At 35.3% G+C, this 25,008-nt stretch overlaps 1 protein-coding gene across 1 annotated transcript in view; it reads left to right on the forward strand.

Annotated features, from left to right (window-relative positions):
- The window catches only part of MACROD2 (mono-ADP ribosylhydrolase 2), a 1,971,474-nt gene that overhangs the window by 1,894,476 nt on the left and 51,990 nt on the right, over nucleotides 1-25,008 (forward strand). Inside the window, exons 14-16 of the mRNA XM_032351448.1 lie at nucleotides 3,616-3,693; nucleotides 17,316-17,390; nucleotides 17,624-17,716. Coding sequence (XP_032207339.1) covers nucleotides 3,616-3,693; nucleotides 17,316-17,390; nucleotides 17,624-17,716 — 246 coding nt within the window. The remainder of the gene's footprint in view (nucleotides 1-3,615; nucleotides 3,694-17,315; nucleotides 17,391-17,623; nucleotides 17,717-25,008) is intronic.

A 25,008-nucleotide genomic window follows, 5' to 3' on the forward strand; every position in this document is an offset into this window, starting at 1 on the left:
GTCCTATGAAAATATGATGGAAACTATCTCCTTCTAAATAAGTTAATATGACAATATATGTACGCATTTTACATATCAATTTATTCCTCTAGAATATATCTAGGAGTTAAGAACTAAGTTCTTAATTAAGGGTAAGAACTTTTATTGTAAGGGGACATTTTCAAAAGAGATAGTACCTATTTTGATTTACAGTTTAGCTGTTTATTAAAAATGCAATAGTGGGGTACCTGGGTGGCTCAGTGTGTTAAGCCTTTGTCTTTGGCTCAGGTCATGATTTCAGAGTCATGGGATAGAACCCCACATTGGGCTCTCTGCTCAGCAGGGAGCCTGCTTCTTCCTGACTCTCTGCCTACTTCTGATCTCTTTCTCTGTCAAATAAGTAAAATCTTTTTTAAAAATGCAATAGTTTCATTGCTTATCATCACATCTTCAATCTATACTTGTATTGTTTTATATAGACATGGGGTAATTGACTATATTAAAAATTACCTGCTTTTTAGAATTTATGTTTTTTAAATTTTTAATCTATTTTAACTACTCTTAAACCTTTTTCAACTTCCTAAATGAGAAAATTTTTTTTACTGTATGGAAGTATTTCTTTTTTATTCTTGTTAATCTTAAAAGATAATCTATCTTTAGAACTTTGGCTCAAACATTTGACTTAATATTTGCATTTGAAAAATTTTCTAATAGAACATTGACCTTAAAGATTTTGAAAGTCACAGTCTGCATATATATTTAATTCCAGTTCTCTGCTATTAAAATAGCATTGACTGAATCTCAGAATTAGGTGGTAAGTCCTTTACATTTTTTGAATATTACAAAATGATAAATTTTGGAATTAAATAAAATATGAATTTGAGGGGCTGCAAGAATTTAGTATATACAACTATATTTTTCACAGTAGTTTATAGAACTTACATAGAAAAATAAGCTTTTTTAGTGACCATATATACTCAATATGTGTTCTTTCTTATGAATAATAATTTTATATATATATATATATATATATATATATATATATATATATATGCAGTGCAGTGTTTATCACCTCCTAGTCAGAAAAGCTCCACTGTCATTTCAAACCTGCAACTAAGTCTAACATAATAAGATCTATGATTTAAAACATTCAAGACCATATCCAGTCTTGCCAAAGTTCATGTGACTAGGAATTCAAAGAGGCCTTTGAGAAGAGAGAAACTTTAGTGGAAACAATCTCACAGCCACATAGTCATGTGTGGATGCTGTCATGGGCTTCTAGCTTTTATCCTGTTTTATTGCTGTATATGCAAGTGGAACCATTTCAAATACAAAACAAAAGCAACTTGTGGGTTTGGTGATGGGTCAGGTTGATAGGAAATACTTGGCATCACAGAAAGACATGTATTTGTGTCCACAGAGAATGTGCTCAAACATTATATATCTAGGATATATATATATATAGTCCTTTGTAGATTTTATTTCTAAAATTAGGACACATTCTTAAACTAATAGTGTATTACGGTTCATTTGGTAGCATTTTTTTTCCTGCCTACACGAAGTTAATAGTGAAAATGACAATTGATGGTGTCTTAGATTCAACAAAACATTATATATAGATTAGAACACATAAGATCTGAAGGTACCTTAGCAATGTTAAAACAACTCTCCAAGGAAATTGAAACTGAAGGGTCAATTAATTTGCTAGAAAGGCAGATTTTGGTGACAGTCCAGAGATTAATTTTCAACTATTTTCACCCATCTTATGTGAATCATTAGACCATAAATCCATAAACCCAATGTAAATCACTTTTTAAAAGACATTTTTTATATAATATTTAATGCATGGAACATAATGTTTATGTAAATTATAAAGCATAATGAATTATTGTCGAGTATAAATGAACACATTTTAACTACATGCAAAAAAAATCTTGGATAATCTTAAAACATTAATGTTGAGAGAAATGAGTATTGCCCAAGCCTGCATATCAAATGATGCCATTCTCTATAAATAAGTAAAATTTTCAAAATTAAAATTGAGCCTGATTCATATAGTACCTTTTTAAAATAATTGTTCACTTTCAGTGTTAATGTGGACAAAAGTATTCAAGGTTTGTTGTTTTTGTTTTTTAAAATCCACATGTTAGAGCCAAAATTAAAAAGGCATGTTTTAATGGGAACTGGTTTAAAACAATTTGACTAGAGTGAGAGAACAGTTTGGAAAATGTGTCTGTGCTCAGTTTTGCTTCCAAATTTGGACTTTGAAACTTATTGTCAGTCTCAGAAAGAAATAAGAAGCTGTGCAGATAATTAAACATTTGCCTTGGGGGAATTATTTGCAGTTAATTAAAATCATACACTTTGGGTGTATGCTTGCTTCACTGGTTATTAAATTTGAATCATATGTTAACTACCCAGGTTTCTCACTTGTCCATCAAATGTTACTTGTGGCAGGTTCAAGAAACAAACTTTCTCATAATATTCCAAACTGCATTGTTTGAAATGACCTCCTTATCGGGGGAGGGAGAGAGGGAAAAGGAATAAGGACACAAAGAAAGAAGGATTTGAGACTCCATCTATTCAGCTCTGTTCAGAGTGACAGCTCAGTGGAGCAACGTGAACTCAGTAGAGAACCCATTTGTAATGGGGCTCTCAGTCTGCCATCCCCGGTGTGCTCCATGGCCATGTGCCTACCGTATTAGGTCATGGCTTTTAGATATCTTTAGATTACCACTCTTACAGCTGCATGAAAAATATCCCCTAGATTGTAACCTCTATGAGAGTAGAGTCAATCACTATTGACTCCCTAGCCTCAAGAAGTATCTGGCATAGGGTTGGCCCTTAATAAATACTTTTGGAATGAATGAAAGGCCCATTTTCTGTCTTCCCACCCACCATTCACATGCTCTTTCTGATGGCTTTCTAAAGAGCCTACAGAGAGCCCTCAGAAACCAACGAGGAATCCCGTGTAGTCTTGGAAGAGTCCATGGTCACTGAAACCTATTTGGCCACGTTATTTCCTGCAAGTATATCCTGTAACAAAAAAATAAAACGTGAACTTATACTGATTTCACATTTAAATGTGCTATACGAGGGAGAGGATGAAATTGCACAGAACAGAAGGTTTGCATTCCCCTTTGCTATTGTTCTACTGGTAGTGTTCCTCAGGAAGATGAACTTAATTACAGCTGGATTTCAAAGCTCTACATCTGGCTCTTTCAAGGACTCAAGGCTCCCATATATGAACAATTGCAGTAATGGACGCATTAAGAACATTAAAATTGATATTCCTTTAATCTCCTCTATTTTGCCTTCCTTTCATATCCTTTTGCACAATTCTCCAAGGACTTTCACTAATGCATAAAGGCCTGCTTATATTTTCTTCTTTGTTGCAAAAAGATAACCCAACCAAATTTCTATCACCCTTACCTTTGTACACTTTGTACAAGATCTCTTCTGCAGTACTTTAGGAATAGCTTAGTTATTGATAAAAATATTTAAGTATTCTAAGGGTATTTTCTAAAAATAATAAATTCCATGCCCCAAAGATAGATATATCATGACAGTGCTGGCAGCTGCTCTGTTTCCCAGTTAAAAGTGCTGACTAGAGGTTTTGCTTATTTGTTGTGGCAGATTCTGCAAAGGACGACAATATTGTAAAAGACAATGAAGTGACAGATCATTCTGTGTGTGACCAAGATCAACCTAATGGTAAGTTGTGAGGTCCTTTTTTATTTGTTTTCTTCTTCTGAGAAACATTATATTTTAAAAAACAGATTTTAGTTTTTGGGGGGAAAAATGGTATCTGGTAATATTTTATTAGCTATGAATGTCAAATGACTGGTAGCTGCCAAGTTTAGAAAGGAAATTTGCTCTCCACAATCCTCATCACTCACTATTTTTGTACCTGCCTAAGCTCTGACTTTATTTTTGTTACCTGCCTAAGCTCTATGGGCATTGGGTTTGCAACTACAGAAATGAAGAAACGATAATAATGAGAAAAATGGGACTCCTATAGACAATAGAGCTAGGTGATTAAATCTACATATCCTTGGAATACAAAGAAGAGAGACTAGAACAAACAGAAATGAAACAATCATTAGACAAATAACAGAAAAGCAGTTTTCCTAATGTAAACCAGTTTCTCCACCCAAAACACAAGAGTACACGTATTTATAGACAACAGTACTGAAAACTCAAACAGGAACAGAAGTCTACAAAGCCTCATGGACTTTCTGAAGATCAGTGATAAAGAAAGGCTTATAAAGCATATAGGAAAATCAGGTTGCAAACAAAATCAGCAAAACCAGATTAGCCTTAGCTTTCTTTCTTCTTCCACAATTCTAAATACTAGATGAAATGGAATAACATTTCCATTGCTCGAAAGGACACAGTTTCTATATTTAGTGAAGTTATTACTCATACATGAAGTCAGGAGTAATATTTTCTCAGGGATACATAGATTAAGAAAATATACCACCCAGGTATCCTTCCGGAATAAACTAACAGAAATCCTGTGCAAAAACAATAAATATAGAAAGGAAGGAAAAAGTCAAGACTGAGAAAGGCACACTTGGAAAGGCATGTGTGATAAGAGACTCATTAAATGTATGAAAACGTTGAAATAATTGCTTCAAAATTAGTATCAGAATATCTTAATTAAATGTGTGCTTTTATCTTTGAAAAATATATGTTGTTTTAAAATGAGAAAGAAAGAGGAGAGACTTCTGCTTTCAGCAATGAAAGTCTAAATAACTTTACACCATTACTCTCCTTGAAGATGACTTGGAAAAGCTACACCAAAAACGAAAACGAAAATTTATGGAGTCCGTTTATAGGCATCAAAGAGCTAACAAGATAATGAAGAATTTTCAGGCTATATTCTGGGAGAAAATAGATATCCAGAGATGTGAATTCAGAACTTGAAGCTGTTTTTATCTTAAGTGATTTGTTGATTCTACAAACAGTATCCATCCAGAGTGCTATTGAAAAGGGCAAGGGACCCTGCTAAACCCCCTGGTCTTTGTGTTGAAACCCTAAAGTTATGTATCCTAGCAGAAAGAATGAACCAGCAGGAGACCAGTTTTCTGAAAGACTGCTGCCCAGCTTTGAATCTTCGCAATCCTCAAATTAAATTAAGATCAACCCAGATTGCTAGTCCCTACTGGCACCTGAGAAAAACAAATGTAAAACATTTACTAAGTTAAAAAAGAGTGTTGTGGATTTCAAACCATTTACAAAAATGAGTTTTTAACATTATTTTCAGCATGTCCAGCACACACAGAAAAATAGCCAGAAAAAAATGAAACAAGGAAACATAAAAACAATCAAGAGAAACAGGCCATTTGGTCTAAAAATATTAGAGTTATACACATAATATATAAAATAATTTTGTTGACTATTATGGGGGATAAAGACAAGATTGAAAAATTTAGCTGCAAAATAGAAATTCAAAACAAAACAACACAAAAGAAAAGAAAGGGACATCTGGGTGGCTCAGTTGGTTAAGCATCTGCCTTCTGCTCAGGTCATGATCTCAGGGTCCTGGGATCAAACTCCGTGTCAGGCTCCCTGCTCAGCAGAGAGTCTGCTTCTCCCTCTCCCTCTACCCCTGCCCCCCACTCATGCTCTCTCTCTCTCTCTCTGTCAAAAAAATAAATAAAATCTTAAAAAAAAAAAAAGAAATGAGAAAAGAAAATCTAGATGTGAAAGATGCCATAACTTAAATGAAGAATTCAATGAATAGATCCACAGTTTGACTATGTTTTAGACACAAATGAAAGAGAATTTGTGCACTGGAAGTTAAGTCATAAGAATATATTAAAAAAAAAATAGTAGAGAGAAAAAAAAGGATAGCAAACACTAAAGAAAGGGAACAAATACAGAGGAAAAAGTGGTAAAGTCTATAACAAATGTAATTGGAGTCCCAGACAGAAAGGAAAGATGGAATTGGGCAGAAAAAGTATTTCAGGAAATTATGCTGAGAAATGTTCTACATGATGAAGGATATCAGGCCACGTGTTTCAAAGCCCTTTGAACTCTAAGAAAAATAAATCCATAAGTAGGCCCATCATTGTACAACTGCTGAAAATCAAAGATAAACAGAACATCTAAAAAGCAATCTTTAAACAGACTGATAGCTGACTTTTAATAAACACAATGGAAATAATAAGACATACAGCATGATAGTTACCAACCAAGAATTCTATGCTCAAGGAAAATGTGTGTTTCAAGAATAAAAGTTAATCAGGGATATTTCAGCCCTCCCCCCCAAAAAAAGAAAAGAAAAATTCACCAACAGACAATTTTGGTGTTTTCTTTGGGTAGGAGGGTATTGATCTCAGATAGAAGGAAAAAGATGAAAGAAAAGAATTAAAAACAAAGTAAATGGTAACTATTCAGTAAGTCTAAATGAATACTGATGATACCAATTCTTGACAAGAAGCAGGAAAGTGTGACCCATAAGAGAAGAAAACTCAATTAATAGAAATCAACTCGGAAATGAGGGGCACCTGGGTGGCTCAGTGGGTTAAAGCCTCTGCCTTTGGCTCAGGTCCTGATCCCAGGGTCCAGGGATTGAGCCCTGCATCGGGCTCTCTGTTCAGCAGGGGGCTTGCTTCCCCCCAACCCCTGCCTACCTCTCTGGCTACTTGTGATCTCTGTCTGTCAAATAAATAAATAAAATGTTAAAAAAAAAAAAAGAAAAGAAATCATAGAGATAGTGTAATTAATGGCACAGATAGTATAATGTTAAAAGTTATAGTTGTATTCCATATTTTCTGAAAGTTAAAAGATAGATTGTCCACACAAGAGACATTAAAGGCATAAAATAACCCAAATTGAACTTCTAGAGATGAAAAACTGAATGTCTGAAATGAAAACTGCACTTGATGGTAATAATGCAGATTAGTCACTGCAGAAGAAAGGGTTGGCAAATTTGAAGATGTAGCAATAGAAACTATCCAAATTGAAACACAGAGAGAATAAACAATTGAACAATGAAAAGATCATCAGTGAGCTATGGAAGAACTTTAAAGGTAATTCCTTGCCCAATATATATAAACTGAACTCTCTGAAGGCAAAGCATGGGAAGGGAGACAGAAAAAATATTTGAAGTAAAAATAATTGAAAATTTTCAAAACTTTGATGAAAACTATGAGCCCATATATTCAAGAAGTTCTGTGACCCTGAAGCACAAGAAACATAAATGAAATTATAACTAAGCCCATTGTCATCAACTTACTCAATTCAGTGATAAACAGAAAAAATTGAAAAATAATCAGAGGGAAAAGATAACATGCATACAGAGGAATAGATAGAAAGAAGAAGCCAATGTCTCATTGGAAACTGCAAACTAAAATAACAGGCTCAAACTTGGATAATGTTAAATTAAAGAAGGTACAGAAGCACATATATTGTACAGTCTCACTTATATCAAGTTTGAAAAGCAGGAAAACATAATGATACTATTTAGAAAGACATGCTTGAGTTGGGAAAATGATAAAGAAAATCTAGGTAGTGATTACTCTGATTAGGTTGCTGATTAAATTTTGGTGATTAGGGAGGAGGTTCTAATTGGCCCATGATCGGGGTTTCTGGACTGGATGGATATCCAGTTTCAATAAGGATATACAGTTTTTCTATTTGCTTTTGGTTATTTAACTGAACTCTCTATGTTGGTGCACTTTCCTATATTTTGTTGCATTTTTAGAGAATAGTTAAAAGAGGAAGGAAGAAAGGCAGAGAAGGAGGGAAAGAAAAGGAAGGAAGTATCAATGTCAGAGTTTATAAAGCAAAGATTAAGGTGGGGAGCAGGGAAGGTTGCACAGAATGCTGATTTCAATAAAGGTACTCAAAAACTGAAAATCCTGCTCTGCTACAGATTCTGATAATATAAGTTAGGGTTAAGAATACCTTTAAAAATCCTGATGATAATCACAAATAGAAATAAATCACAATAGGATTAAAGGAAGAGATCTTACTCTCTCAATTTCCTGGTACATTTCATACCACAGAATGAGTATTTTCAATAACTCAAATTAAAAAATTAAGTAGCAGTGTAAGAAAAGCACAATATATCAAATAAGTTAACAGAAACACAGGCAAAAATTATGACAGGAAATGTAATTAGGTTAATTTATTAAGTGTAAAAACCAGTTATGTTGAATTAATTTTTAAAAATAGGGGTGCTGGGTGGCTCAGTCAGTTATGCATCTGCCTTCAGCTCAGGTCATGATCTCATGGTCCTGGGATTGAGTCCCTCATTGGGCTCCCTCCTCAGCTGAAAGTCTGCTTCTCCCTCTCCCTCTCTCTCTCTTCCTCCTGGCTTGTGTTCTTTCTCTTTCGCTCTCTATTACTCAGTCTCTCTCTCAAATAAATAATAAAATCTTAAAGAAAAATAGTAAATGTTTGAAAAATATAGTTAGGGTTTGCCTGGGTGGCTCAGTTGGTTAGGCATCTGCCTTTAGCTCAGATCATGACCCCAGGGTCCTGGGATCAAGCCCTTCTTTGGACCCTCTGTGCAGCGGGGAGCCTGCTTCTCTCTCTCCCACTGCGTGCTGTTCTCCCTGTTTGTGATCTCTCTCTCTCTGTCAAATAAGTAAATAAAATCTTTAAAATAAATAAATAAATAAATATTAAAAATATAAAGTCAAGAAAGGTATATATGGGAAATAAACATCAAAAGAAAATATGAGAAACTACTTTAGAACCTATCCAGTTAGAATTCTAGCAAAACCCTCAATAAAAATTTAAATCCCTGATTTTATATAATAATGATGGTTTTTTATATGCCAAATGATACAATATGAATCAAATCCAATCAGAAATGCAATGGGGGGATTCACAGTTATATTATTTTCAGTTGATGACAGAATAGACTAAAAATATATGGAATCTTTGAGAAATATGATTAACAGTGTAGTCCTACTGTAGGAATAGGCAAGTCAATCAATGAAACAGAATAAAGAGTTCAGAAATGGACCAAAGCAGATCTGGGATTTTAGCACATCTTCAGGCTGACATTTCAAAGACAGATGACTCCACAAATGGCATTAAGACAACTGGTTGGCCATTTGGAAAAATAACCTGAATCCCAACCTCATTCCTTACACCAAGTTAAATTACAGGAGGAACAAAGATGAAATGTAAAAATGAAACTAAAAATACCAGACTAAAAGAACAAAAATGTGATTTTTTTTAAAATTTGAAATAAGAATTGCTTTTTGAATTGTAAATAAAAACGCACGATCACGATTGTATGCATATGTTATAAAAAGGCATATATATATATCTCCTATATGCATGTGCATGTGTCAATATATGTCATGAAAGAGAGAAATGGCTAAATCTAAATATACACATTTTGACATGATAGAGATTATAATCAAATTCTAAAGAAAAACTACTGGGAAAAGTGCCCTCAGACTAAAGGACAAAGAATCAATTTTCTTAAGGAAAAAAAAAAGAGCTCATAAATCAATAAGAAAAAGAAAAAGAAGAAGAGGAAAATGGACAAAGGACTCAATTATAACTTACAAAAGAAGAACTGGGATGCCTGGGTGGCTCAGTCAGTTAAGTGTCTGCCTTTGGCTCAGGTCATGATTCCAGGGTCCTGGGATCCACTTCTTCACTGGGCTTCTTGCTCAGGAGGGAGCCCACTTCTCCCTCTGCCTGCCACTCCCCCTGCTTGTGCTCTCTCTCTTCAAATAAATAAATAAAATCTTTTTAAAAAATTTTTTAAAAAGAAGAAATATAGTGATTAGTATGAAGAGAAGACCTATATCTTTGTTTCTTAAAGAAATGCAAGTAAAACGTGATTTCAGTGTCTTCTTTTGAATATCAGCTAAGTTTAAGTAGAATTGATAATACACAGGACTGGTGAGAGTAGGGTATCCAATCATGTTCACGATGGGAGACTGAAAGACATAACTGCCTCATCAGCAATTTTGACAAAATCTCATAAAAAATGATGTGTTCATACTTTTTCCCTAGAATTATGCATTAGGAATTTGTCTTAAAGTGACACCCACCAAGAATAGGGAGACATATATTTATAAAAATCTTCATTGCGATAATACTATGTTTAATGGGGAAAAAAGGGAGACAGCCCAAATTTTATCCGTAACATGGAATATACTGCATCTTTTAAAAATAAAACTTGTGGAGTGCCTGGTTAGCTCAGTGGGTTAAGCCTCTGCCTTTGGCTCAGGTCATGACCTCAAGGTCCTGGGATCGAGCCCCACATGGGGCTCTCTGCTCAGCAGGGAGCCTGCCTCCCCCTTCTCTCTCTGCCTGCCTCTCTGCCTACTTGTGATCTCTCTCTCTCTGTCAAATAAATAAATAAAATATTTTAAAAATAAATAAATAAATAAAATAAAAATAAAACTTCTGAAGAAATTTTAATGACAGTGTAAGATGCTTATAAAAATATGAACTAAAAAAGCAAAATCAAAGTGTAAATTCATTTTGATCTCAGGATATATTTATATATTTGTGCGTGTATGTATGTATATTGAGCCACTTACACAAAGACTCACACACATGTGTATATACAAATACATATATATGTATGCATATACAGATATATATGTATATACACATATATATACATATATACATATATATGTACACACACAAGAGAAAGATAGCAGTTTACAATACTAACAGTGACAGTTATAAAATTATTATAGCTGTAAATTATAGTTTTAAAATTATTCATAATTCTTTATATGTTTCTAGAAGGAAACTGCAATCCTTTTGTAACTGCAAGAAAAAATAACTTTAGAAATAATTTAAATTAGGTAATAAGTTTTTTTGGCCCCAGGAAAAAAAATGAAGGGTGTCTAGAAGATAATCAAATTCACAATAATCCAGGTTTAATTTTTGCTCTTAAACTGGATTATTTTTAGCCATGGTAAACATATAAAATTTTGAATATTAGCAGCAATCAAGATTCAAGTTTAATAAAAGGACACAATTTCCATTGTCTTTAAGACAAGCATAGAAGAAACATATTCTTTGTTCTTATGAAGATTTTAAGCATATAATAATCTGCAAACATTAAAACTATACCCTTGTTACTATTGTTCAAAACCATCCATTTACAGAGTGCATTTAGGTTTATCCTCCAGAATTGTTTAGTTCCAGACTGATGGCCCCAGACCAATTTTTATGCAAATTATTTAAAGCATTAGCTTGAGCCAAACTTAATTACCAGGGCTCCAAGAAATAATCACATGATCTACTTCTAAAAGAAAAGTGAATAGATTTTTGGATTATCTGTTCTAATAGTCCCCTCCCATTAGCATGGATGATTGAGTTCACTGTATAAAAATATATATATAAACTGTGGGACGCTTTATGTTCCTTTGTTTCCTCTGCCAGGAGGGATTAGAGCAGAGGACAGTGGGTGGAATTCAACTAGACTGAATGTGGAGAGGCAACATAAAGCTTGCCCCCATGGGGTCAAGAAAGCAAGACTGAATGTGGAATGTCTGAGTGCACTGCAGAGAAAGGAAGAAGGGCTGGAGACCCCTGGAGTCATCATTAACACACAGCAGGCTTGGGTGCAGGGCAAGGAACTCACACAAGTACCTCCTCTTTAATATGCCCAGTCCTGGCTTGGCTCAGGAATGAGCAAATATGATGATTCTTGGATTTCAAAGCTGTGCACCTCATTTCCTTACCCATTTTTTACTGACTTTATTTCAGAAAAAATTAGAAAGAAGAAAATATATATATTTCTGTTTCAAGAAAAGATTGTCAAAATATGTAAAGCACTTCGGTTGAAACAGATCAAGAATGGGGATAAGTGAAAAGGCAAGAGGGGAGAAATACTCCACAAGAGCTTTGCAATGGACTCTCATCCTCAAAGTGAAGTACCAGGCTTTCCTAGTCAAAGAGAAAATCCCTAGTATTCATCAAGAGCTTTAGGCTGCCACCTCAAGGAGTCCCCCCTTATCAGCAGAAGCCTCAGGTCCTACCCGTAATTGAATTCCTCTGAAGATTTATCAAATGGGTCACTGGGACTGGGGACACACAAGAAAACAGAGTGGCTGCTTCTGATCTCTGAATGCTCTACTCTTTGCCTTCATTGTGCAGAGAAAGCCCAATTGCAAATGACAAATCAAGAGTCTGAGTAGGGACCCAGGAATAGGTGTCATGGTCTGGTCCCCATCTCAACAGTGGTAGAGAATGAGGCTCACTCAAACAGTGAATGTCCTGTCTCAATGTCATGCACCCAATAAACAAACATTGGTGGTGACTAGAAACTTCACCAGGAGACAGATCCTCATATAATGCCAAAGACAGAGGGAATCTAAGATATTATCTAGTTCTACAGCCTTAAAAATAAAGAGATAATGAACTTGAAGCCTAATACTTCAAGTTCTTCTTTAGGGGTTCTTTGCAATAAATGTAGTATACAGAGTGCTTAGCAGCCTAAGGCACTTACCTTGTTTCTAAAGGATGCAGTAGAAAGTAAGTTCTGGTCCCTAATCACTATTTGCAGACATTGATCAGTACTATAATGGACAGCAAATTAAATAGACATTTATTGATCACTCCTTATTAGTAAGTGCTGGGAGGAGAAATATGAATAAAGCATAGTTTTTATGTTCATAATGCTCATTACCAGGTAAGAGAGACAAACAGATACAACTATAATACAGTGTAATAAGATGAATAATAAATAGATAAATGAGCAAAGGAACTCAATAAGCAAAACGAAAATGATTGATCCGGTCCAGTGATTCAGAAAATGTTACAAACAAAGGTAAAATTGATGACTTAGTTTTGAAAGATGAGGAGAATTTTACCAGATAGGAAGGGGGGACATAGGGGTATTTCAACCAGTGAAAACATGTGTGAAATGGACACAAATCAAGAAATAAAGTGATGTGTTTAGAAAATGGTGAGTAGGTTGGAACACAGAATGGAAAAGCAGGTGATTTGGCCGAAAGACAAAAAAGAGGAACATTCAAGAAGAAAGAGCTACTAGTACAACAGCTGACTTTCTCAGGTGTTTTTTAGAGTTCAAGTAGAATAGACATCCAGCAAAAGTAACTAGATTTAGCTAGATGCAAACACCTTTTAGTTATAAATTTTAGTTATAAATTTTAGTTATACATTCTTCTTCTATGATATCACTGAAAGCAGTTTTCTCTATTTTCTGAATTTTCGTTATAATTATTAGATTACATAATATGTATTTGTTGTAAAATATAAAATGCAGATGAGTATATAATTACAAAAAATGAAATCATACTCTGTTCTACAATCTTTGAAAACCTCATAATATGTTTTTAATGGTTGCTACCACAAAAAAAATACAGTTGCTTAGACTTCCTCTAATCCTCACATTAGAAATTCTATTGCTATTTTCTGTGCTCTTTATCTATCATCTTTTCATGTTTCATTTCTCCCTAACTTTTGCCCTCTTTGTGAATTTTAATTCAAAAGTTTGATTTCTAAAACATTAATCTATGAATAGTGTTCATTCTCTTTTATGACACCCTTTGCTGATGTTCATGATGTCATTGTGTTTTTAGGCTTGTAGAAGTTTTCTGCTTGTCTTAGATAATTTCCTTCTCATTTAATCCATCTTTTCGTTTCCTTATTCATCAGTTGTTAGAGTTCATTGCAAACACAAAAATACTGTTTTTTGTTTTTCTGAATATATTTTTTATGAAAATATTTTCCCTTACTATAATTCCCCTCTTTTATTGTTTCATTTTTAAGTCTCCTGTATGTTTGGATAGCTAGAAATAGCTATCCACGCAAGATGTTTGCCAGGAAATAAATGAAAAAATCCCTCTTTTTTCTTTCTTTCTTTCTTTCTTTCTTTCTTTCTTTCTTTCTTTCGTTCTTTCTTCCTTTTTAAGATTTTATTTATTTTTCAGAGAGAGAGAGAAAAAAAACACACACACAAGCAGAAGGAGCAGCAGATAAAGAGAAAAGCAGGCAGAGGGAGAAAGCAGGCTCCCCACTAAGCAAGGAACCCAATGCAGAACTCAATCCCAGGACCCTGGGATCATGACCTGAGCTAAAGGCAGATGCTTAACTGACTGGGCCACCCAGGCACCCTCCCCTTCACTCTCCATGTGCTATAATCCTTCTCTCCATCCAGTCATTCTGGATCCAGTATTTATCTAGGGTAAATGTGGAACACAAAATCTGTAGTTCTGGTTTTATCAAGATAGGATTGATTTCCTCCCATCTCATTCCTTGAAGTTGAATTTATAAACTTGATTTTAGAATTTAACATTTGTCCTTGTCAAAATTCTTCTTGTTTCACTTAATCTACGAGTGATTCAGTGTGGAATTTGTTGTCCAATATACTTGTTATCCCTCTTAGTTTCCTGTGATCTAAAAATCTGCTAAAAATGAGTTTTTTCACAAATTTGGAACTCTGTTTCACATCTTACTAGAAGAACTTTATGCACATTTAGTGCCTTTTTCCTTGTAGTTATGCATTTTGACGACAAGTATTGTGCCTGTTTCATTTAAGATCTATTCCCAGCGCCTGGCGTATCTGCCATTTAGAAGCATGTATTACGGTGTGGAATAAGTGACCAATAGTGTGGTTTTATCACTTTATATAGTACCTAAAGGTGAACAAGTGGGTTCTTGGGGAAAAGATTTCGCACAACTTTCTTTTCCATATTGGAGAATTTTGTGACTAGTAATATCATGACATTGTCTAAAGGATAAAGGGCACACGTGAAATTCTCATACATTTCTAGTGGGATTATAAAGTGGAACACACTCTTCTAAATGCTGTTTTTCAGGATTTAGTAAAGCCAAACGTTTGTGTTGCCTATTACTTAGCAGTATCACTCCTGAATTTATACCCACGTGACATGAATATGTATATCCACCAGAAGACAACGCACATGAATTTTTTTTAGCAGTGTCCTTTATAATAGCCCCAAACTGAAAACATAATATATGTTTAGCCCCATATGAAAACATAATATATTTGGATGGTGGAATAGTATACATCCATGAAAAAGAATAAACAAGGACATATACAACAAATGGGATTAATCTCAGAGAATATGTGGAAAGTCAAGCTAAAAGAGTGTATATAGTGAAATCTATTTTTGTGAGTTTCAAAAACAGACAAAACTATTGCCTTTTACCTGTTACGGGGTGTCCACTGGTACAAACAGACAGAGCCACTGGTGCTAGAAATGTTCTTGTTCTGGGTGGTAAGTGCCCAAGGAGATACTTGTATGTGTATGTGAAAAGTCTTCAAGTTATATATGACTTGGGTGTTTTACTATAAGCAATGTGTACTTCAGTTTAAAAATTAAAAGGCAAAATAAGGATATTTCCAAGCAAAACAAAAAGGAAGAAAGAATTTGTAGTTGAAAATTTTGAAACCAGAATGGGAAGCACAATACTTACTTTCAGGGCTAATGTAATTAGAGATAATCTACGTGAACTGTCTGGGCCAAATCTGGCATTTTTCATAGGATAAATAATTTGCAGATACACGTATGTCCAAGGCCAGTGCTTCTCAAGCTTTAATGCACATACAGATCAGCTAGAAATCTTGTTAAAATGCAGAATCTGACTCTGTATCTGAGATGAGGCCTGAACTTCTATATTTTTAAAATTCAAGTGTTTCTTACCCACAGACCATAGTTTAAGTAGCACTGGAGTGCAATGGAGGTGAATGGGGTTTATCACCAGGAAAAACATCTTGATCAAGCTCATGTTTTAAAAGGTATTTCAGCTAGCAAATGACAGATCCAAGAGATAGACAATAGATCCTTAAATGAGGAAAAGGGAAGGAAAAATGAAAAGTGGGAAAAGAGGAACATTTTGCAGAATCATCAAGACACGGCATTTCACTGAATTTTAGGAGTGATGACAGAAAGTCATCAAAGACAGCTTGATAAATTTAGCTTCAATGATCAGACAGATAAATATGCCTCCATTATAATTATTTTATTAGGTTCTTTTGATTAAAATTGAACTCAAGAGGAATGATGTCAAAAAACTTTTTTTTGGGGGGGGGGTGATTCATGCTAGCAGAGAATGAACAAAGGGGAAGCCATAGAGTGGGAAGCTTAAGAATAGTTGCATAAAGGAGGAAACTGTAAAGATAAAGGGTTGTAGCAGTTAGCTTTGCTGGAGTAACAGATAATCCTAAAAGTCCCACTGGCTTACAACCACAAAGGCATGTTTGTTGTGTTTCCACTGGGTTCTGCTCCACGTGCTTTCATCCCCGGATGTAGACTGAAGGGGCACATTCTCTTAGGAGCAAGAAAGTTGGAGGAAACATGCAAAGGATCCTGAAGCTTCCACTCAAATATAGTACATGTCATGTGTGTTGCTGTGCCATTTTGTAGACCAGGTCACACTCATAGGTCTGATGTCAGTGAGGTGGGAATAAACGCTTGTCCCACAGGGGCCACTGCAGGTCACATGGTCACAGACATGGTGTTGAATCCTCTTACAGAAAGAAGTAGGGACCAGTTGAAAAAATAATACAGTCTATTGCAGGAACGTACCCAGCAGAGTCTAAGTCCCTCTGTATCCCCTTCATGCCAATAACCAACTCTAGCTCTGGATTTTTTTAATTCAATAGTTAAATATTCTCAGCATTAAAAAAAAAGTATATTCTCAGCATAAAACCTTTCATTAAAATGAGGCAAATGGACAGATTTCAATTTTCTCTCTTAATGAGCACTTAAATATTCAAAACTCTACAGGGGAAGGGAGGAAGAGAAGCCAGGGGGTGTGGAAGAGAAACCATTACTAGATAATCAGCCTTGGAGTAATCAAGAGTTGGCTGAATTCTCTCCTGACCTTTGCTATATTTAGTAGGTGTCTTCACAGAATGGTTTGAGCTGTTAGGTGACCCAATCCCCGCACGCTCACATTACTTAAGTTGTTCATGCTCTTTTAATGGGAGAATAAGAACACCAGTGTTTTAGTTTTCTAGGAATCCTCAGTACAGGAAATTTATACATCTTAAAGGGAAATTAAACATAGATAACCCACACAACCCAGAGATTATTCAAAATTTCAAAACTTCCAAATTGTGTCTGTCAACATTCAATGCATTGATAAGCTAAACAGCAATTACACCAATCGGTTCAAAGAAGAGGTTTTTGCCTGATTACCTGGCTATTTCTCAGAAAATAACTGATATAAATTTGATGATTTGCAAAATTGCCCACTTTCGTTGGAAACTGTTCTCTGCCTCTCCATGCATGATGGAAACACGGCTTCTGAATGTTTTACTTTTTCAAACCAGGGACAAACCTATAGTTGTGCATGTCTCATTTCTTTTATTTTTCAATCACTGTTGTTAACAGGACAAGAGCATGATTCAGCGAAGAATGAAATAAAAATTGAGGCAGAGTCCCAGAGCTCATATATGGAAACAGAAGGTATTGAAACCAGAATGCCTTGTTATCTGAGAATGAGATGAAACTATGAACCATGACTTCTCTCTATTCTGCTGTTTGTGAGGAGTGTGCGTGTATGTTTTAGGCAGTGATTACCAGAGTATGGCAATAGTGTTCTGCTCTGTGTGCCTCTCAAAACTTGGAGGGGGTCACTGTGTTTTCTCAATGATTCTGATGAAAACACCCTGAGCCTCCCTCTGTCTCCTTCATTTTAGAGCTTTCTCCAAACCAGGAAGATGCCACGACCGTGGAGCAACCGGAAGTGATCCCTCTAGCAGATGACCAAGAAGACAAAGAAGGTGAAAAAGGTAGGTCCGCTCTTAAATTGACCCATCAAGAATGAAGAGTTCCTTTGGACTCCTGCCTAGAATGCAACCATCAGTTACCCTCCCGCAAGGGCAGACTGTATAGGGGAAAATGAGCATATCTTTCATCCTGAACCTACTTGTGAGCATAGAACAAAATCTAGGAGTAGCAAAAGAAGAGGCATGTAACGGTTTTTTTGCCCTTTCAAGTAGTTTGAAGTTGTTGTTGTTGTTGTTATTATTATTTGTTTCAATTTAATTTAAAAGCTCATGAAATACAAAAATTATTGTATTGAGAAAGCCTATACAGAATCAAAATTATGGACTAGATGGGTCTAGATGGATAAGAATCTTAGAAAGTCTGAGATGGCTTTAAAACACAAAGATAAGCCTTTCTGTTTTGACTTCCTTCTGTTGTCCTTCATCTGATAGTGATTAAAGAAGCAATTTATGTAAAATATAAACATTATATGAACCGTCTAAATTACATGCTTTGTTCACTAATATTAGGATGCAGAAATATTAAATACTGTTAAAAACACAAGTGAGCTTTATAATGATTTCTGAAGACATAGGAGGAATGAACACTTTGTAAATTTTAAAGCAGTATTTGGGGCATTATGCCAATATATCGGAGTAAAGACAGGCATCCTTTTAGAATACCTGTATTAAAAAACTATTATCAAAGAAATTTGGTATTTATTGAAGAACTTGATGAGTTCCATTTAAAAATATAAAGCAATCTCTTAAAAGAACATATGAAAGATGAATATATGAAATATATTTCACACATGAAATAAATAAAATCATTTGTCTGGTACCCTATATCATAAATCATGCAGCTCTTAAATAAATAAGTGTTTGCAAAGCAGTTGCAAAGTAATAGCTTGACAGGCCTTGTTTATAAAACACAGTGATCAATTTTGTTTCCAAATTAAAATGCAGACATGATCTCAATAGTGAAATCAGGTCAATAGTAACTACAGCTTCCAAATTATGAACTCTTCTTGGCCAGAGCATTGACACAATTTAATTACTAAGCCATGTTAGTGATTTCAACATCTTTTTTTAAAATTTCCATTGCATTTAGAACACAATATTCTTCCTTTTCTATGTCTCTAATAACTTTTTCTCTATTTCCCTGCAAATCCTAGTTCAGGTTCATGACACCATGTTCCCAGATGGTCAAGTAAATGGCATGTGTGGGGCATTTTATGTCTGATGATGGAACAGAGAATTAATAGAACCCTGACTTCAGAAACAGATACACAGCATTGTTCTCTTCAGTTGTACTTCTGTCGTGTAAAACGCACAATGTTTTGCCTGCCTGTTTATTTTCTCTATAGCAGAAATTATTTACTTTGTATATTGTGCCTCAAGACATGCAAACGAGAAACATCAAAAAATGGGTCAATTTTCTTCTTTTTAACTTGACCTAGGTTTGAAGAGCTGGCATTCTGCACTCACTGTCACGTGTCCTTTCTTCCAGTGGTTCTCCAGAATCTAGCCCTCCTCTAATTACTGAGGAATTAAATACTCGCTTCCCTCTCCCTTGCAAGGATGCCAGTCCTCTGTAGCACATGGCAGAATGACACATGAGAAAGAAGAGAAGTCAAAGTCGGATACTTACTTGTAGCAACTTTGAAGTCAGATTTCTTTTTTGAAATGTGACTTTTCACGGCGGGAAAGTAATAATGCCTGTGGCTCTGAATTAACAAAATTTTCCCTCCCCTTCTTTCCAGCAGATACTTCACTTGGCACTACCTTGCCTATTCCTGTTTAAATTTGAAATAACTCAAAACACATCCCCTTATCATCTTATTCTTTGCTTCAAAATAAGCATGAATAGCTAGCTTGTGACACATAAGGGAAGTCGCGGAAGGAGAGTGGGGTGACATAGATTCAGGACACTGTGGAGTAGCTCTGCCCCACATTGACACACTGCGCGGTTTGGGGCAAGTTCTTTCAACTTCCGATGCCTCAGTTCCCTCCTCTGTAAGATGGTGATGACAAAATTACCTTTCACATACCGTTATGGAGAAACTTTCATGAGCTGGCACATGCACAGAAGTCACAGTACCTGCCGCATAGAAAGCACTTGGTGTTTCATATCCCTCATGTTTTGATAAATTGACAACCAAGTCAAGAGAATATCGACATGTGGAGTTGCTCAAATCCCTTTGTGGTCCTTCCTCGCCATGTTGAATCCATCAAAACTGCACATTTTCCACCTTTTCCTTCAACAACGACAACAACAAAAATTGTTCTACACATTTCTTCTCCAGCACCATCTCCTGCTGGTGGTTTCTATATGTATGTTCTTGTCTATAAAGACAGAGCAATTAATGAAAGGTGAAGTGGGAGGTATCCTTCTCTCTTCAGAAACTCCCTTTTCTCTGTCAAGATGTCAGTCTTCTATTTGGGAAGTGCTGATCCAGCCATAATTCCTATTTTTAAAAGAAGATGCCATTGATCTATTGGCAGAGCCATGGAATAAAAGGAATAAAAGTACTAAATAAATCAAATTTTTTTTTTTTTTGCTTTTTTTGTTTGCTTTCTTGCTTTCTTTAGACTCATGGGGTTATTAGAATCTTGTTTGAAAACATTTTGAGAGTATAGCTCCAGGTTTTGTGTATATTCAGTGTCTCTTAATGGAAAGTTGCACAAACATCTTAAAAATTACTCTTACCTGCAAACAAAAACAAATGAATACTCTATTACGTTTGTAGGGATATTCTCTATAGCTTTAGAAATACTGATTCTCTCTTATTTTGAGAATCCAAGGAGACAGAAAATGGTTGCTTTCAAAAAAATCTCAGCCCAGGAAAAAAAAAAAAAAAGTATAACCTTTTTCTCTCATTTTGTATCATTCTATAAGATTAGAGAATGTAGATAATCTTCAGGATACATCTTCTATGGCTCCCAGGTGTATGGGCACAGATGTTACAACATTAAGTTTCAAAGTTAGCTCTACCAAAATATGGGTTTTGAAAAGAAGAGAAAATATTCAGCAGAAGTTCATGCTGATAAAATTATACAATAGCACAATGGACATATCCCTGGGAGATCTGAAATACAAAAATTTCAACAGGCATAAAGTGAGGTTTCACATATGGCAGCTTTTCTCATAGAGCTACGTTGCCTCTTCCTAAATGAGTCCAGTTTTATGCTTTCCCAGCAGGATCTGTGGCACATATGAAATCCAGTAAAATAGCACCATTTAGGCTGATAACCTAATAGGAAAGTAATGTTATAGAAGATCTCCTGGAAACACGATCTCCTGTTTTAGCATAAAAGAGAAAGCCAGTATTAAAACATTTCTCTGAAGATTTTTATTTCTAGTTGAATTTAGAAATAGTCGACATAAAATCTGAACTATGGTAAAATTGTGTCATTATTACATCACATGATTTTCATATATGACTTATTAGGAATATACTGGACATTTCTTCAAGTGTTACATGGAAGGCTTACATCCCAATTATTTTTCCTGTGTTTAAGTGTTGCATTGAAGGCATGCATCCCAATTATTTTGCTTGTAACAATGAATAAGTATAATATGAAATAGTAATTCTTTATTTATCTCAGTTTGACCAAAATGTTAACTGGAAGCTTAAAGTCTATATTATGGTCAAGTCTTTCTTGGGAAAAGATGGATATAGACAGGCATACAAGTAAAAAGTGAACTAAAAGGCCGCAATAAGTATAAATTATCATGTTGCAAAGCTAGTGTTTTGGCCTCTGAGAAACAGGGCTGTGGAACCAAGCCTATGCAGGTCCATGGCTTCTGGCTCTGGCTGTGTGGTTCCTGGCAATTCTTTACCTTCTAGGAATCCCAATTTCGGGGCTTGTACAATGAGAGGCACGAACTCAATAATGCAATTTCACAAATATTCTTAGAAAGCCACAGAACTGCATTCTTGATAAAACAAGGGGAGGTGACATGGGAGCCACTGGTCATCAATATCCTGAGAAAGCTGAAATTATAGGTTTTCCTCAATTTCACTTCCTGCGTTCTATTGATAAAAATGCAGAGGTGTCCTAGACCAGACAAAAAGATCAGCCAAATCAACCACATTCTATTTCAGGACTCAGCCAGTAATTGGATCACTCTGATTATTCCCTGAAGAGTCTTTCAATGGGGAAACAACACTTTTTGGCTCCAAGTAGATTTATATCCAAATTCTCCTCAAAACCATCTTTCTTATCCAAGACCATCTTTCTTATCCAAGTGGGAAGCATCCTTTCTCATGGCTCCTCTGGCCACTGTTTCATCTTTCGGTGATCACATAGTCCGTGAACCACTTTCTCTTCTGCTCCTACCTGTCAAATCCAATAGGGATTAATTTTGTTTACAAAGCACCTCTACACAGCCTTGGTACTTTCCACTATTGATGGGATTCTTACATCACTAACAGAGCCCTTTTCTACTTGAAAAGTAGCCTCGACACCACCGATGCTACAACACACAGGCTTTCCTCCTCAGCCTGTGTGTGGTCTTTATTCCGTAGAGATTCATAGTGCAGATATATTTTTTTGATTCATACAAATTATACAAACTTGCACCTAGAGCAATTAACTTCTGGAATTTTCTATTTTCAAAGTCTTTTTATCTCTTCTTTCCAAATGAAGTTGACTTTCATAATGCTATGTTTTTCACATTAAAGGCATTATAGTTTAGTTGCGATGGTAGCTGTTTCGTGTTTAGATAGTTTCTTCTGTTACTGGTCTTCTGTCCTAATAGTGTGGTATAGCTGAAATTTGTCAACCCAAATTTGGTTTTAGAATATAAGATAAATTCATATAATTTATGAATTATATGAATTCATATAATTCATAAGGTTATGAATTATATTCCTAAGGTTTTATGACTGCTAAGGTTTTATGACTATTTTTAAATGTTTAATGAAATTCTTTACATTGGTTGAATACACTGAATATAAAAATTATAACCTTAAATTACTTGGGTTTTCTGCATATCTGTATGTAGGCAATATACATATAGAACCAGTTCATTCAAATTACAATGTATAACAAGTAAAATTACAATTTTTTAAAGATTTTATTTATTTGATAGAGAGAGATACAGTGAGAGAGGGAATACAACAGGGGGAGTGGGAAAGGGAGAAGCAGACTTCCTCCTGAGCAGGGAGCCCCACTCAGTGTTTGATTCCAGGACCCTGGGATCATGACCTGAGCCAAAGGCAGACGCTTAATGACTGAGCCACCCAGGCACCCCTAAAATTATAATTTTTATATTTACATTGACATGGCTTTTTAAAATTCATTTTTGGAATGCTAATCTTCTTCATGTTTCTACTTCAAATAAAAATGTACCTGACCGATAATTTTAAAGTTAAAAAAACAAAGAAGAATGAATAGTATATTCATGCCTACAATAAAAATTTTGGTTTCCATCTTGTATTTCTGTATGCATGTGTGTAAATTTAGATTTAGTGTTGACTCAGAAAGTATATATCATACCTCTTGAATAATAATAATATTACAATATTATTGGCCCAAATTTGGCCTTTTGGCCAGATCCTCTTGCTTGCTTGGATCAGTTTATCTTTTTTTTTTCTTTTTCTCTTTTTTTTTGAGCTTTTATTTATTTATTTGACAGAGGTAGCCAGAGAGCACAAGCAGAGGGAATGGCAGAGGGAGAGGGAGAAGCAGGCTCCCCATTGAGCAGGGAACCTAACAGTGGGGGTTCAATCCCAGGCCCCTGGGATCATGACCTCAGCTGAAAGCAGATCCTTAATCATCTGAGCCACCCAGGTGCCCTGGGATCAACTTTTAAGATTTTGAAAAATTGACACTGAACCTCCATTTTACATATAAGGGTACAGGGGAAGTCCTAGAAACTTAAGGATATGTGCAGACTTCAGTGAACATTAAGATCAAAACTTGTTGTTATTAGCCCATCCCTCTCTGGGGAATTTTCAGAGACCATCTCTTCTAATAAATCTCCAGCATCCAACTTTGTTCCTGGATCCACTTTGTCTTTTTTTAAATTTTCTCCCCTCTGTAACTCTCCGGTTTCATTTACAATTTGACTTTGTACCCTGCCTAGGTTGTCTGGTCTTGCCTCGAGGTGTATGGCAATGTGGCTATCAGAGTAATTTGCAAAGATGAAACAGACCTCTCCCTTAAGCAGAATTCTGTCTCCAGGCACAAAACTTTTTGGTCCTCTCTGCTGCATTACAGTCCTGGAACTCTCCATGCACGACATATCTTAATTCTCATCACATCTAATGAAAAGATTTTTACCTGCATCCGAGCATATATTATTTTGCCACTATCCTTAAATATTCCAGACAATTAGTCTCCTCTAAAGATAGTAAACTGTTAACATTGGGTGACATGCTCATTATGTTTGCCTTCTTCTCCAAGATATTAGTAAATAATGTTAAATTGTAATTTTTCAGAACGATAAAATCATGACTCTCATACAAACATAAAATGAATACATGTAAAAGATTTTCTCTAAATCATTAATTAATGAGGGAACTAGTGAGATATAAACTTGATTCAAAGGAGAATTTTAGATGTATATCTCTCCATAACGCACATAAAATCAGGACTGCGAATATAGACTCGCATAGACACATGCACACATAACATTCAGGGGTACTGAAATTTGAAAGACTAGTTAGCATTATATAGGGCAATAAAATATATTCCTTCTTCTCCACCAAACCAAATGCATTTAAATGGCTACCAACAAGTCTCATTTTCATTGCCACAAGTTTTCTACAAGTTTAACTTCTATCTCTACAGATGTATAAAATAGTCTAGTTGATAGAAAGTTCATCCCAAAGAGTAACACCCTATGGAATCAGATAATTTCAGAGAGTGTGCCAGACAGACACCCAGTCCTCCAGAGAAGGGACACCCACAGATCTCTGTTGCCCACTGCCAAGCCTTGGGCAATTTTTCTTGGCAATACACAGAAGATAAAGCTGTTATTTTTACTTTTTTTGTCCATTTCACTGAATCCATCAATGTTGGTCATCTAATGGTTTTCACAGAGAATGATAAAAGACCACGGCAGGATTGGGGTGGGGCAGCAACCTTTAATTACATCTCTGAGATTGTCACTTACTTGCTATCATTTTGCGCCAAAGGCTACTATTTTACATGTACTATAAATGGATAAATAGTGTGGATGTATGTATACTTCTAAGATGCCACACCTGTAAGACGTGCCATTATTTTATATATCGTTAAGGAATTTTTTAAAAAAAATTTTGCCAATTAAAGTAAGATGCTTTATCATTTAGACATTTAGACAA

Source organism: Mustela erminea, chromosome 7 (assembly GCF_009829155.1).
Source record: "Mustela erminea isolate mMusErm1 chromosome 7, mMusErm1.Pri, whole genome shotgun sequence".
Classification (NCBI taxonomy): Eukaryota; Metazoa; Chordata; class Mammalia; order Carnivora; family Mustelidae; genus Mustela; species Mustela erminea.